The following is a 14,315-nucleotide window of genomic DNA, read 5'->3' on the forward strand; positions in this document are numbered from 1 at the left end:
TGGTTCTCCACAAGACAGCTGAACACGGACACAGTAGGGAGAACAGGAAACCACTCACAGGAAGTGATGTCAGGCGGGGCGTAAGAATCATTCAGGTAAACATTTGTGGGTTTGGCCACCTTCAAGTACACGACATCATATGTGTTCTTCAGGGCTGCAACGGCATCTTCGTGCATAACATCTTCAAGGCTCACATTGTTTACCTGGCAAGGTGTGGGAAAGCATATATAACATGGGAAAGCATATAGAACAATAATCCCTGCTTATAGAAAAGTAGCATTTCAAGGAGAAGGGTGGGCTTTCAGTCCTCTGAGTCCTATTTGCAGGCTGGAGTGGTGCTCAGTGATCTGGGGAACTTCTCTGCTTCCAAACCTGCACAAGGTCTGGCTGATCGCATGCCTTGCGTCTGCTCCAGCCTTTGCCAAACTGGTGCCCTCCACATGTTTTGGACTACAACTCCCATCAGCCCCAGACTGGGAGCTGTAGTCCAGAACATCTGGAAGGGACCAGATTAGCAAAGGCTGCTTTATTCACTGCACCTCTCCTCTCCCAAAAATCAACCTACCCACCCAACACCCAGTCTCCAGTTGCTAGTGTGGGGTATTGTGCAGAGATTTGGGCCAAGGAAAAATAACACCTTCATGACTCCAATGGGATAAGGCAGAGCAGCCCTCTTTACTTAGGTTGCTAAAAATAAATAAAAATCGACACTACAAGAAGATAATTAAGCATTTCTGTGAGATGCAGAACTGGGGCAGTCAAACATTCACAAGGCCAAAGAAACTCAAGACACAGGACAGCTGGGAATGAGCCACAAAACGGCCATCCAGCTTACCGAGGTTTTGGTCTTCAATGAATTCTGTGGGTTTCCAGCGCTAACAAATCAAATTACCCAGATTTGTGCAGAGAGGTAGTTCGTTTTGCATTGTGTACCATTTTCAACAGTCTAATATTTCAGGCCCATTTTGACAAGCCACAAGGCTGCACCCCACTTAAATACTTAAAACCAATGACCATCTCTGTTGTGTTTTTCACTTTTGGGGGGCTGGAGACCCCCCTCCCTCCCCTACTTTTCTGTTTACCCTCAGAAAAAAATCCAGGGAACCACTCAGTCCATTTAAATTATTTTTGCTATTTATTCCATTTAAATCCCAGCTTTCTCCAAGTAGCTCAACATGGTTCTCCCCTCTTTCCATTTTATCCGTACGACAACCCTGTGCGGTAGATTAGGCTGAGAGGAGACTGTGACTGGCCCAAGGTCACCCAGCAAGCTGAGAGGGGATTTGAACCCTAGTCTCCCAGATTTCCCTCCCCTTCTCCCCTTTCCTGAAGTCTGGGTCTGGACCAGACCAAGAGGCCCAACTGCTCTCTGGCATCAGGCCTTCTCCACCTATCCTTACCGCCAGGATCTTGTCCCCAATCTGCAGGCGCCCATCCTTGTGGGCTGCACCCCCCTCTATGATTTTGGTGACGTAGATACTATTGTCGCCGGGGATGTGCTGGTTGCCAACGCCACCTGCAATGCTGAAGCCGAGACCTGTGGGGAAGGAAGGAAGGCGGGAAGAGAAAGAAGAAAAGAAGAAGAAAATCAGCAGGTAAGGAAGAAAGTGGAGAGGCAGAGACATTTGAAGAGGGTGATGATAATTCTCCATAGTGCAAGGGGACAGAGTCATTGAGACAAGGTGGAATTCTCCATAGTAGGTTGTTTCCAGTTATCCTAGAGCAGTCTCCTCCAGCTGAATGGGAGTTGTAGTACAAAATATCTGGAGGGGATCGGGCTGCATGGAATGGGGGAAGCTAGATCAGTATATGTCCATTCACGTGCGGCAATTCATCCCCAAGAGGGGGATGTAGTGGGAGAATTTATTCCCCCGCCAGGCTTGAGTTCCTTGCAGATATGCAAACAATGTCCATGCATTTTGCAACTGCATACGTCCAATTTTGGATGCAATTCCATTTTGAAGTTGGAGGCTTTGAATACTTGAAAAGCAGAGCTTGCAGTTCGGCTGAGCATGGATTTTATTTGCATTATGCTCCTGTGGTTTACTAAGCTCTTCTTGCCTTTTGCACAGTCAGGAAAAATAAGGAGTGCTTGTTTTTAAACAAACTTTTAAAAGTCCACGGAGAAAATGGGAAGTGAAACTGGAATTAAGTTATTTAGGGTTGTATCGAATGCTAGCCCTATTCAGAGCAGACCCACTGAAATCAATGAGCATGACTGCACTAGTTTCATTAATCTCAATGGGTCTACTGTAAGTAGGACTTGAACTGGATACAACTGAATATTGGTCTCTGTTTCCACAGGAAATAGCTGTGTGTGTGTGTGTGTGTGGCCCCACCTACTACTGCTTTCAACCAGGATAAAGTGCTGCTTAGTCCACAAAGGTGGTATAGATATTTGATAAATAAATAAATGAACTAACCTGGACCCTGTAATCACCTTCTGAGGCCGTTCTTAGTGTGTTTCCTCCACGAAAGGTCTGGAGGGCGGCAACATAAGAACGGACCTTTTCTGTAGTGGCTCCCCGTTTGTGGGATGGTCTCCCCAGGGAGGCTTGCCTGGCACCTTCGTTACATATCTTTAGTAACCAGGCAAAAATGTTCCTCTTCTCCCAGACCTTTGGCTAATTAAACAATCTATGGCCTTTAAAACTGCAGCGGGTGGCTTATTGTTTTTGTTTGTTACTAAGTTATGCATTTTTTGTGTTTTTATAATGTGCCCTGTGATCCTCAGATGAAAGGCGGTATAGAAATTTAAATAAATAAAGAGAATAATGATGATGATAGGTTGCCCATCCTTGATTCAGGATTCTGGTTCTTCCCCTGAAATAAGGAGGATGCTTCTAAGGGGGAAAGCCTCTACAAAACAGCTTTCCGCAGTCCCTTCTCATGCACCTGAAGGGCTGGGCGCTCTTTAAGGAGTTGTCGGGGGGGGGGGACAGAGCTAGGCTCCCTCACCTTTGGGGCCTTTGATCAGCTTGATCTCCATGACCTTCTCGGCCAGGGGCTTCCTGCGCATGACATACAGACGCACAATGGAGCCGGCCTCCTTCAGGGCCTCAACAGCCGTGCTGTGCGTTACCTCCCGCACGTCCACATCATTGACGAAGAGGATGCTGTCGTTCACCCTGTGTCACAGCCGGATCAGAAAGACACGTTTAGCACCAGGATACTGGGAGCTACTGAAACATGTGGGGGCATGGCCCCAGGGTAAAAGGTTCTGGATAAAAGTCTTATGAGATCTCATTGATAACCAGACAAACGATTCACCCACCCCCTCTCTTGAAACTGGCTCATTGAGCCTCATCCCCTTTTCTTTTTTTGAAAAGTGAGATGGCAAGGATTGAACCTCAGAACCTTCTACACGGCAAAGAAACTCTTCCAACAGAAGCCCCTGCAGGCACGTAAGGGGCTGAAGACACCTTTGTATTGACTGAGCCAATGAAGGAACATAGGATGCGACCTTGTACTGAGTCAAATCAATATTCCCCACGCAGACAGGCAACAGTGGCTCTCCAAAGCAGGTGCTCGATCCCTGAGCTGTGTCCCTTTCTTCAAAACACAGGAATATAGAAAGCCGCCTTATATTGAACCAGACAACTGGTCCATCTAATTCAGTATTGTTCACACTGACAGAGTGGCTCGCCAGGATTTCAGGCTGGGTTCTCTCCCAGCTCCCCCTGGAGATGCCATTTATGTTGTGAACCACCTTGAGATCTACAGATAAAGGGTGGTATACAAATTTAATTCCTTATTTATAATACCAGGGGATTGAAACTGGGATCTTTTGCAGATGTTCTATGACCTCTGAGCCCTTTCCCAAACTCCCATATGACCAGCTTATGGAGCATTCATCCTGATTTGCTTTTGCAGGGAGTTTATAGACCATGTGGGCTATTTAATGAGCATTCATTTTCATTTGCATCAGAGCAAGCGTTATCCCACAATTTCTAACGCATCGCTCCTTCACTTTCCATATCGCAATAAGTCCGCTCTTTGGGGGAAAGCAAGTCTGTTGCACAAGAGGCCTAGCCCACTTTCACTGTGCAGCCTGAAATTGCTGGAATGAATCCCTCGTGGGACTAACGGCCATCTGGAAGTGCCTTAGAAAAAGACTCACTGTCTCCAGCCCAGTCAGCATCCTCCCTGCAAAAAAAGCTTCCCCCAAAGCCATTGGTACCTTAGCCTGCCATCTTGTGCTGCTGCCCCACCAGGGATGATCTTAGTGATGAAGATGCTGGGGTCATCCCCAACATGGGGGTTGTCAGTACCACCGGCGATGCTGAATCCCAAACCGGAGTTACCCTGGAGGAAAAAGTCATGCCCCACCCAAAGGAAGAGGCCAGAATTTAATTAGAGCATGAACAAAGGCTTGGGACCCCCCTTTTTAAAAAAATGCATACTCTTCCCGCTCTGGAAGAACTTCCAAAGAACCTGTTTATTGTTCATTCATCCTGATTAAGGCTGCAATCACATAGGTTATTCAATTTCCCTGATGTTTCTCTATGTGTTAATTCCTGCATTATATTTGAGGTTCCACATAATGTAAGAGTCATTTCTAGAAAACCAACAGAATATAATTCCACATTTAATGCTCATTTCCATGTTATCTGATTCCAGGGAAAAAAACCACAGTTTGCAGCCCACTTAACCCAGAAAGTGGCGGGAGTAAAGTAGTGAAATGTGGGGTGGCATATGGTAGGTACACTGGCATATGGTTCTTTCCTGCTGTTTTCATGGGGTAATCATGGAGAGGAGAGAAGCAGACATGTGCGGAAAGAGTGGGGGAGCAGCGATGTTGCCTAATGACATTCCTTGGTGTGAATGAAATTTAACGCGGCATGTCGGTACATTGGTCAAAAAGCCACAGTCCATAACACAACAGGTACTGCAGCATAAAATGGAACATTAGAAAACGGGACAGAAGCACTAGCATTGTAATCAGGAAAACTAACACAATATTCCCCACATTTGAATGTACCTTAGATGATGCTGGTTATTTAACGAGCATTCATTCCAATTTCTTTGAGGGGAGGTTAGATGACGCTGCATAAAAGCAAGCATCACCCACACTTTCCGGTTCTTTTCCCCATCACTTTCATTAATTGCAAAAAAAGTCTGATCTTTCATGGGGGGGAGGAGCAGGTTTGTTGCACAAGACCTCCCAATCAACTGTAACTGTGGATTTGTCATTAAGTGATCAAGTCCTTCCTGGAAAAAGTGACCGTCTAGGTTCCCTGGGCTAAGTAAAAAAATCCCCGCCCACCCAGAATCAACGATGTCTATAAGAATTACCCGCTCTAGAGTTATTTCTTCGTATTCCATTTCTCCTTCCGTTCCATTTACCTGAAAGAGAGGGGACAGAGAGGAATCGTGTTAATGCAGCAATGCAAAAAAAGAAGAAGAAGCGAACAAAATAGGGAGGGGGGTGTTTTGGAACATGTTAAAAGTGTGAAAGGTTGTGGGGAGGGGGAAAGAAAAGGAAGAATTCATCCAGTAACTCACATAAGCTGGTGCTTCTAAGGTATCTGTGTTGACAATTACCGGTGGGGAGTTGGCCTAGGAAGAGAAACAGACAGAAAAGAATGATATTGACAACTGTCCCCAAAGCAATATGGTCCCTAATTGTGGTTGTGGGGCTGTTTCACACAGGTAGGAGAGGCCGTAGGTAGCAAATTGGGGGTGGAGGACGAAGCTCCCCAAACCCTGAAACTGCCTTTTGCTTGGCTTGCAGACAGGAGAAGCCCTTGGTGAGACTTTGAAACCACACCCCAAAGATGGCTGTTATCTCCGAAGGTTTTAAGCTGAAAGATGAACCTTCTTCCCCTGCCCCTAAATTTGCGCTCTTTCTTCCACACCACTGTGGTTTGGCAAAACTCCTGGGTCATTTCAGTGCGGCTTAGGGAAGGAGAATGGGTTTTGCTGGCAGACATAAAGAACTTGCATGACTGTTCTCAGCTAGAATAGCTTGCTGTGAATTTTTAAAAATCCCTTTAAACTCCTTCCACCCTGCTAACATATGAAAACCCCAAATAAGCCAAGCAGCACACGAACATTTTCTGTATGGATAACCAAATCCACTTTGAATTACAGACTGAGAAATTGAGTTCCACCAACACCACACACACAAACACACTTTTCACCCTCCCTGTCTCATGTCCATATATTTTAATGCATAGATAACAGCAGAAAATGTATGGGCTACAATTGTGCATTTAAGGACAGCTAGCTGGATGAGCTGGGGTGAAACCGAGGTCACCAGATATCTGGTGAAAAGAGATCCAAAATCCACAAACCACCATTTCAAATTGTGACATTAGGGGGCAGTGTGCTTCTAGGAGGAGACTGGCTTACCTCCTGGCTCTGTAAAGGGTATTTTTGACCCCCCAAACCAGGAGTGTTAAAATGCCCAAGAAGCACCCAACCTCTCTCTCCCACCCCCATGCTCTTTCATTCTCTTTTCCTCTCTCCCCACCACCCAAAGAATGATTCCTCCACCTCCACTGTCCGCTGCTGACTACGGTAACCACGGCAATGCCATGGAAACAGCATCTGCCTCAAGGGGAGAAGGTTACTGTGGCAACGCGGGTTTCGCCATAGTTCAGGATGTTCTGGGGTGGGACTAGCACCCACCCCAATCAACCCCACACCCCATTCCTAGGGGATATTTGAAGTAATGTGTTTCCTTGCGCTTTACGCATCAGAACAACTCCACTTGAGGCTGCATCGCACAACCCCTTGCATTAAAAAAATCAAGAAATATATTTAAGATTGGCAGGGGTGGAGAAACCAATTTTGGGGCTGAGCATGGGGTTTATTGTTATTATGATCTACATTTACAGAGAGGAAATAGCTAAGGCTTTTAATAATAGCATCCAATTTATATATATAGATTTCATCGCCAGCTCTAGGCCAGGGGTTGTAGATGGGCTGTCCTCCAATTTGATTGCCAGGGGCGTGTTTGTGTGTGGAGGGAGAAAATCCCAGGGCAAAAGTTTCATTGCACAGCTGATCAGGGGGCATGCCTGAGATTCAAGAAAGGTGCAACTAGAGTCTTCACGACAATTTTGTTTCTGAAATTTGTGGAGATCAGGATGGGTGTGGTAGTGTCTGCGCTGAAGACCAGCTAGAGATTTAAGGAGAGCAGAGAAGCCCTCGTGATCCCCTCGCAGTCACCAAAAGGCACCCAGCATCTGATCCTAGGGACACGATACATTGCCACCATGACTGACAGCCACTGATAGCAAGAATTCCCTGTGAAACCCTTAGCAAGGCCTTATGAAGCTGCAGTATGCACAAGGCAAAGATGTGACTAAGATTGATTTATTTACTCATCGTGAGAGCTAGAAACTTATTTGAATGTAAAAACCACACCCACAGAACTCTGAGACCCTGAACATGTAAAAGAGGCAGTTTATGTATCTGGGTATTGCATCTGGACAGATATCTAAATTTTTGTAACATGGTTGGTGTTGGTTTGCTTTTTAGGGTGCCCTAAATGCTGATCCCCCTCAAAACAAATGGGGCCAGGACTGCAATACCGCAAGGACCACCTCTCCTTGTGATGATCACCTGAGGCCCCACAAGAGGAATCACAAGGGTGAAAGCAAAGGAACTGGCCTTTTATGCAGTGGCTCCCCGTTTGTGGAATGCTCTCCCCAAGAAGGCTCACCTGGTGCCTTCATTACATATCTTTAGGCACCAAGCGAAAACATTTCTCTCCAACCAGATAAATGTTTGGCTGATTAACATTCTATGGCCTTCCAAATGTGCCTGTGGGAGGGGGGGTATTGGTTTGTTTTGCTTTTGTTTCATTATGTGTTTTGCATTTTATGTTGTGAACCACCCTCTGATCTTCAGATGAAGGGCGGTAAACTAATAATAATAATAATAATAATAATAATAATATGCCTTGTGACTAGTTGCAAATGGGAGAAAGGATCAAGGCTGTTCCACTGCAGCAATTGTTTATTTTTATTCCATTCCTCCTTATGTGTCCCAGCTGCTCCAAAAAGCCTGAAATATTCAACTCAGTGTGGGTGGTAGGGGCAAGATGAGCAGTTGAGGGAAAGAGGGTGGGCAAAGTCCTGGGGGCTAGGGATGGCAAAGCCACTCACCTGTCCTAGGTTGAAGCCCTCCTCTTCTAAGGCCTGGCTCCCTAAACTGAAGCTTCTCAATCTAAAAAGATGACAGGCTCTCTCCTCTCTCCATCCGTCAAACAATGCTTGCCCTTTTGCAGGCTCAGGTCCTCTCCCCCCCCCCCCCAACCGCTGACTGCCAGTTCTCTTCCTCCACGCTTGACTGCAATCGGGTTTCCCTGGCACATTTTAATCTCAGGCTCTTCAAATTTTCATGACCCCCAATGCTCAGCCAGCAAGGCATCCTGGGAAATGGGCACGCTTAACTCAGAGGCGCATGCTCGCACGTGTACACACACACCACACACACACACACACACACACACACACACACACACACCACTCACACAGACATTGCTCTCTCACCCTAAGCCCCCACTTTCTCACAAATTTCCTGGGGAGACCCTCCATTCATCCACCAGGCAAGCAATGAGGGCATCTGCAGGAATTTTTCTGGTGGGTGAGAGGGACATATATACCACTTATATATAACTAGCGTCAGAGAACAGGTCTATAGTTTCTTGTATACGTACTGATCAAGGGGGTAGCCAAAGCCTGAGCCCCAGAAGGATACACAAAGTTGGTTTACACTTTGGTCCTTTCCACCAGCAGCTGAGGAAAAACAACAACCCTACGTTTTTTTTCCTCTGGATCCCTTCACTCCCTCCAGCCCTTAATTAATTGCATTGCTGCTACAAATCAACAATTAATCACACTGCTGGTACAATCAACTTCACAGCATGCCCTCCCTGGGGGAAAAAAAACTTTAAAACCCCAGTCTGTCAGGATGCGGATGCCAGACTACACTGCAAGGTTATTGTACATTACTCCAAGTCTGTCCTTGTTGTTGTTGTCCCCACCCAGCAAAATGGGTGCAACATACCGGCTGACTGTGTCAGACTCACGTACCATTCAGCCCTGCCCTCTGCAATAATGGTGTAATAACGATGGATAGTTTTCACATGCTTTCAAACCTGGGGGTGGGGTTGCCATATGGGTGGGGGGTGTTATGAAGTAAGACCTGGAGCCAACTCCTGTCCTTGTGGCTATCTTTCTATCTGTTGTTTTTGTGAAGACTGCAGCTGCATTAATTCTTGGATTTCTGAATGGTTTTAAATGAAACAGAAATCTCCTCTCCACCAGAGGGAAGAAGGTAGGGGGAAAGCTTGGGAAACGAACCATGAAGTTGATGGGGTGCATCACTTCTAACCTTCTTTTTGACTAATGGGCTAGCTCTGGCTTTCCCAAATGTCAGCCACTGCTATGACTTGCATTGCTGCTTAAGCACTATAAGGTGGGGGTTGGCCAGTTTCTCACAAGGCAATTGGGCAAAATGGCACTTTCACATTTTGCAAATACCTAGAGGTTGAAAGGGCCAGGGGGAAAGACATTTAGCAGGGCAGGGGAATAATTAGGAACTATGAACCTCAGAAATAATGGTCCTGGGCATGTACAGAGCGCAGTTCCCTTACCAGTGAGGAATCTCTTCACTGAATAAGAGGATTCCACAGCACAACAGCATTCTGTGGCAAGGCTTCTTTTTATTGCTTATTGCTAAAATATTCACTTGATTTACTTCCTTGTTATGATTCCTAATAATGGTGACTGGCGATTTCTAAATACTGATTATTTCTTTACTTTATGTCATTTACATTCCTGCAAATTTGGGTTGGGGTCAGTGGCAATTTTATAAGATTATCAACAAACGCAGATGTTTGAGGAACCCTGACCTAAACCAAGAGACTCCTGGCTGCTGGTTCAGTTGCATCCTGAACTGCTTATACTCCACTCCTTCTCCAGGGAATCCAGGATCCAGGCCCCATCACCCTTTCCCCATTTGACTGCTTTTTGCAGAACAGAAGCTTCTGTCAAAGAAGAGAAAATATAGAATTTTTAAAAAATTTAAAAGGAAGAGGCAAATCTTTTTAAAATGATTTGCTCCAAGTGGAGAGTGAAGCTTAGTGAGTTGATGAGGAAAGAATAGGTGGTCGCTGAGACAGTGGCGTAGCGTGGGTTGTCAGCACCCGGGGCAAGGCAAGTAATTTGCACTCACCCGTGGATTTGCGCCCCCTTACCTGTGGATTTGCACCCTCTAACCCTAACTCCCAGATGTTGCACCCAGTACGGCCGGACCCCCCGGCACCCCCACGCTACGCCACTGCACTGAGAGCAGACCCCCTGGGTTTTCTCCCCACCTTGAGGAGGGGTGGAACCAGGTGGGGGAATTTGAAGCCAGTTGAAATAATTAGGGTGTTGCAGGCTAGATGTAAGGAATTCCGGGGCCCTGGGCTCCTGGGACCCTCTGGGAAGGAAAGTGGCTGTGTCTAGCAGGTGAGGGCAGAGAGGATGCCAGGACGTCTGGGTCCCCTTGGGGCCTATGGCATTACACGAGGAGTGGGAGGAAAGAGGGGGGAACTTCCTGTACTGTGGGCTCTGCCAGGTTGGCAGCTGCATGTGGGTGGCTGGGTAGAGGGAACTGTGTGGGAGAAGGCTTGTGGAAGAGCTGGAAATGTTCACACACGTGTGTGTGTGGCGTTGGATGATCTTTGCATGTGTTTGTCTCAGAGCATTAATGGCGTACATGTGCATGAATCTGCGAGTGTAAGGAGAGGGGGAGAGAGAGAGAGGCTATGGCGTGGTGTTGAGCACAGTGATGCATGTTTGCAAGGAGAGTCTGTGCTGGAGAGGGCATCGTGTGTGCATTTAGCTGCAGCTTGCTCGATTTGCATACAAGGGAGAGAGAAGGGAGAGAGGGGGGGCTGTATTCAGCAGTGCAGTTTGGTAATTTTAGACTTAATGGTACATAGGAAACTGCCTTGTGTGGAGTCAGACCATTGGAGTCCATCTAGCCTACATTGAGTGCCAAAGTCTCTCCAGAATTCCACACAAGAGCTTCTCTAACCCATACCCAAAGATGATGATGATAATAATAAAAATACTTTTATTATTTGTACCACACCCATCTTACTGGGCTGCCCCAGCCACTCTGGGCAGCTTCCAACATATATAAAAACATAATGAAACATTGAACATTTTTTAAAAACTTCCTGAATATGTCATCAAGATTGAACAAGATGCTCTGCCACTGAGCTAAGGAGCTTCCCCTCCAGAAGCATGCACTTTGGATTGCTTTAATGACTACAGAACATGTCTCGTGAAGCTTGAGTCAGACCACCTGGTAAATCAAACTCTGCACTGTCTGCTCTGACTGGCAGCAACTCTCCGGGATTTCAGATGGGGAACATTCCCAGCCTAACCTGGGATGCTAGCAATCCAACCTTGGATCTACTGCATGCGAACGTGAGGCACCACCTTCTTGAGATGATGATATGTAGTAACTTCAACATGTGATATGGAAACCCGCACTGCTCATTCTGCCCCATGGGGCCCTGGACTTCTGACCCCAAAACCCCACCTTAATAGCACCACCATGTGCATTTACGTGACAAGACGTCTGCATTTTCACTATGTTTAATTTCCTCCAAGAAGCTCAAGGTGGCAAACACGGTCCTCATTTTATCCTCACAACTATCCTGCGAGGTGGGCTGAGCTGAGAGGCAGTGACTGGCCCAAGGTCACCTAGTGAGCCTCATGAGGCTGAATGGGGGATTTGAACCCTGGTCTCCTAGGTCCTGGTCTGATAACGCACTAACTGCTACACCACACTGGCCCACATTGAAATGTATGTCACACAGCAAGTAAGTCTGATCACCTATGTCATGGAATGGGGATTGTCTACAAAATGCAGCGAGCTCCGCAATTAAGCTGCACAGATGGAGAATCTGGCACAGGGAACAGAGCTCTTTATCTTTGAAATCACAGGTTTCTTTTCTTTTTTAAAAAACCAAGTTCCTAGCCCCTAAGAATAGGTTTCTTTGTTACATCTGAAAATTTGGGGGCTGAGGAGGATTGCGGGGGGGGGGGGGGCTGAGAACACTTCAGCACGTTGGATAGCACTTTGCTCCTTCCCATGATCTGCAGTAACAGAATAAATTATGCACAAACATGCAAACACAGACTTAATCGGCATACAGGACATTTAGCTGTGAATGGTGCAGAATAACGCAGAGACGGAAGATATGCAATCTTAGATACCAGGGTACTGCTGATATTGAACTGTCTACAGTGTGTGTGTATGTGGGTTCAGGAAAGTAGACATCTAAACAGACACAAACAATCCACATGCAAAACCAGGAGACGTGTAAGCCACAAACAGGAAGCCCACAGATGTTTGGCTCATACAAGGAGCATGCAAACAGCACAGATCCTCAAGCAAAGCACGGCCCCCAGGGCACTGAACATGAAATACACATCGCCTGTAAATTACTGCAACCAGGCATCAACACAGCACACACTTACTCCAAAGAAGAGTTGCGTTGCTGCACAAGAGGCCACGTCTCCCTGCTCCACACCAGCACACAATCAGTGGCGCACACTGCACCAGCACAGCACACTGGGCCACAAGGTGCACTATAAACGCATGGCCCTGAGGACGAGAGGCATTGTGTGGCTCCCCAACCGACAGCTGCACAGAGGCTGAGCGCACAAGAGGCGAAGGACGCCCACACACACAGTCCCAACGAACACCGGCCATGCCACAAGAAGCCGCGGGCACACAGCTGAACAAACATGGTGCCGATATCAGAAGAAGATGGCGTCAACACAAGGACACCTAGGTCTCCAAAGCTCTGTGTACAGGAATCTTGTGCATCCCTAAGTCACACACACCTGCGAAGCCTATGCTGCAAATCTTATATGAACCTTCACTGCCGCCCAGCTTTTTGAGGGACTATGAATCCCATCAGCCCTGGCCAGCACAGTTTGAAGATTTGTTTTCATGAATCTCAGGGTGAGGAGAGAAATGAGCTATGCTAGATATTATGTGTAAGTGGAGGCTGTGCTGGATGTCACATGTAGGCCAAGACTAGGAAGTGCAAAGCATACTAGTATTGCTCTTCGGATGTTGCTAGATTACAACTCCCATCACCCCTGATTATCCCTGCTGTAGAGTGACAAAAGAAGGGCTAAAGGGCATTTAAAGCAACCTGCTGGCTGAAGCTGATGGGAGTTGTGGTCCAAAGCAACAGGAGAATGCTGTCTCAAGCAAAAAATAAAAAATAAAATCAGTTTGGTCTAGATCCTCCAGAAGGGATAAACCTGTATCTAATTAATACCACTTTCAACTTGCAAATGGGGAGTTTCACAACTGAATATTCCTCTGCACAGAAAGTTCCTGCTGTGTAAAGGTAACTAGCTTCTTAGGGGAAGGCTATGCTGGAATACTTTTCCCTGACATGCTAAGCTTCTGCATGCAGGGATTTGCTGGTAGGTGTTGTTTTTTTACACATAGGTGTTCAGCTACATGAGGCCGCACACAGTTTAACCATCTCCCTGAGAACTGGAAGCTTAGATGCAGCACTCTCTGCAGCTCACAGATGCGCATGCATGCGCACACACATATATAATTGGAGGATGCACCACCACAAGATAACCAGCCTCTTAGGGAAGGGCTACGCTGGAACACTTCTCCCTGACACACTAAGTTTCTACATGCAAGGATTTGCTGTTATTTGTTTACACAGCCAAGTTTTCTACTGTGTTTGAGATGCTACTGGTGACACACAGGTTAGCCACATACACACAAAGATATACCAGGAGGGTGCACCAGCACAACACACAGACGGTACACGCATATATTATAGTTCAATTACACCAACAGCTTAAAAGTACCAGAAGAGAAAAGAGATTTAATGCCTCTTAATGCAGACCACAGGAGCTAATCACGATGAAGTCAGTATTGAGGTCAGCGGTGGGTGAAGGAAACCCCTTTATGTAAAAAAAAAAAACCTGCCCAAGGAACTGATAAAAAGCCATATAGATACCCCTGGCAGTTACATTCAGCTGACCAGAACCATTAACCATTCTACGGTCAGTACCCACAGCCATAATCCTCACATTCAATTTATCTTTTTTTAAAAATGAAAGTAGGTAAAAGCCAGCCAGAAATCCCTTCTCACCTCACCTGCACATTCCCGAAGACGGACGGGGAGCTCTGCAGCTTCGCAGGAGAAAAAGCATTCTGAACATGCTCAGAAGTATCCTACTGTGCAATCACATTTTCTAGGGCTTTCATTTTAAAACCAGGGCAGGCAGGAAGAGAGCAAACAGGGGGAATCA

General features: G+C 46.5%; 1 protein-coding gene and 1 long non-coding RNA gene across 18 annotated transcripts in view; one reads left to right on the top strand and one right to left on the bottom strand.

Annotated features, from left to right (window-relative positions):
* DLG4 (discs large MAGUK scaffold protein 4) overlaps nt 1–14,315 on the bottom strand; it is a 147,319-nt gene that overhangs the window by 18,912 nt on the left and 114,092 nt on the right. For 12 of the 17 annotated variants that reach the window (XM_082197578.1, XM_082197568.1, XM_082197570.1 and 9 more), the window contains 6 exons: nt 5,506–5,559; nt 5,294–5,346; nt 4,181–4,327; nt 2,959–3,128; nt 1,401–1,537; nt 59–203 (listed from right to left, as the gene is read on the bottom strand). In XM_082197578.1, the coding sequence (XP_082053704.1) occupies nt 59–203; nt 1,401–1,537; nt 2,959–3,128; nt 4,181–4,327; nt 5,294–5,346; nt 5,506–5,559 (706 nt within the window). Of the gene's footprint in view, nt 1–58; nt 204–1,400; nt 1,538–2,958; nt 3,129–4,180; nt 4,328–5,293; nt 5,347–5,505; nt 5,560–6,354; nt 6,439–14,315 lie in introns of those variants that run through there. The other 5 variants (XM_082197579.1, XM_082197577.1, XM_082197584.1 and 2 more) reach the window with 2 other exon arrangements.
* Nucleotides 238–14,315, top strand: part of LOC309518154 — a 214,594-nt gene continuing 200,516 nt past the window's right edge. The window contains exon 1 of the long non-coding RNA XR_014213369.1: nt 238–1,258. This is a non-coding gene — a long non-coding RNA (uncharacterized lncRNA). The remainder of the gene's footprint in view (nt 1,259–14,315) is intronic.

The sequence above is a fragment of the Podarcis vaucheri genome (assembly GCF_965113315.1).
Source record: "Podarcis vaucheri genome assembly, chromosome: 13".
Classification (NCBI taxonomy): domain Eukaryota; kingdom Metazoa; phylum Chordata; class Lepidosauria; order Squamata; family Lacertidae; genus Podarcis; species Podarcis vaucheri.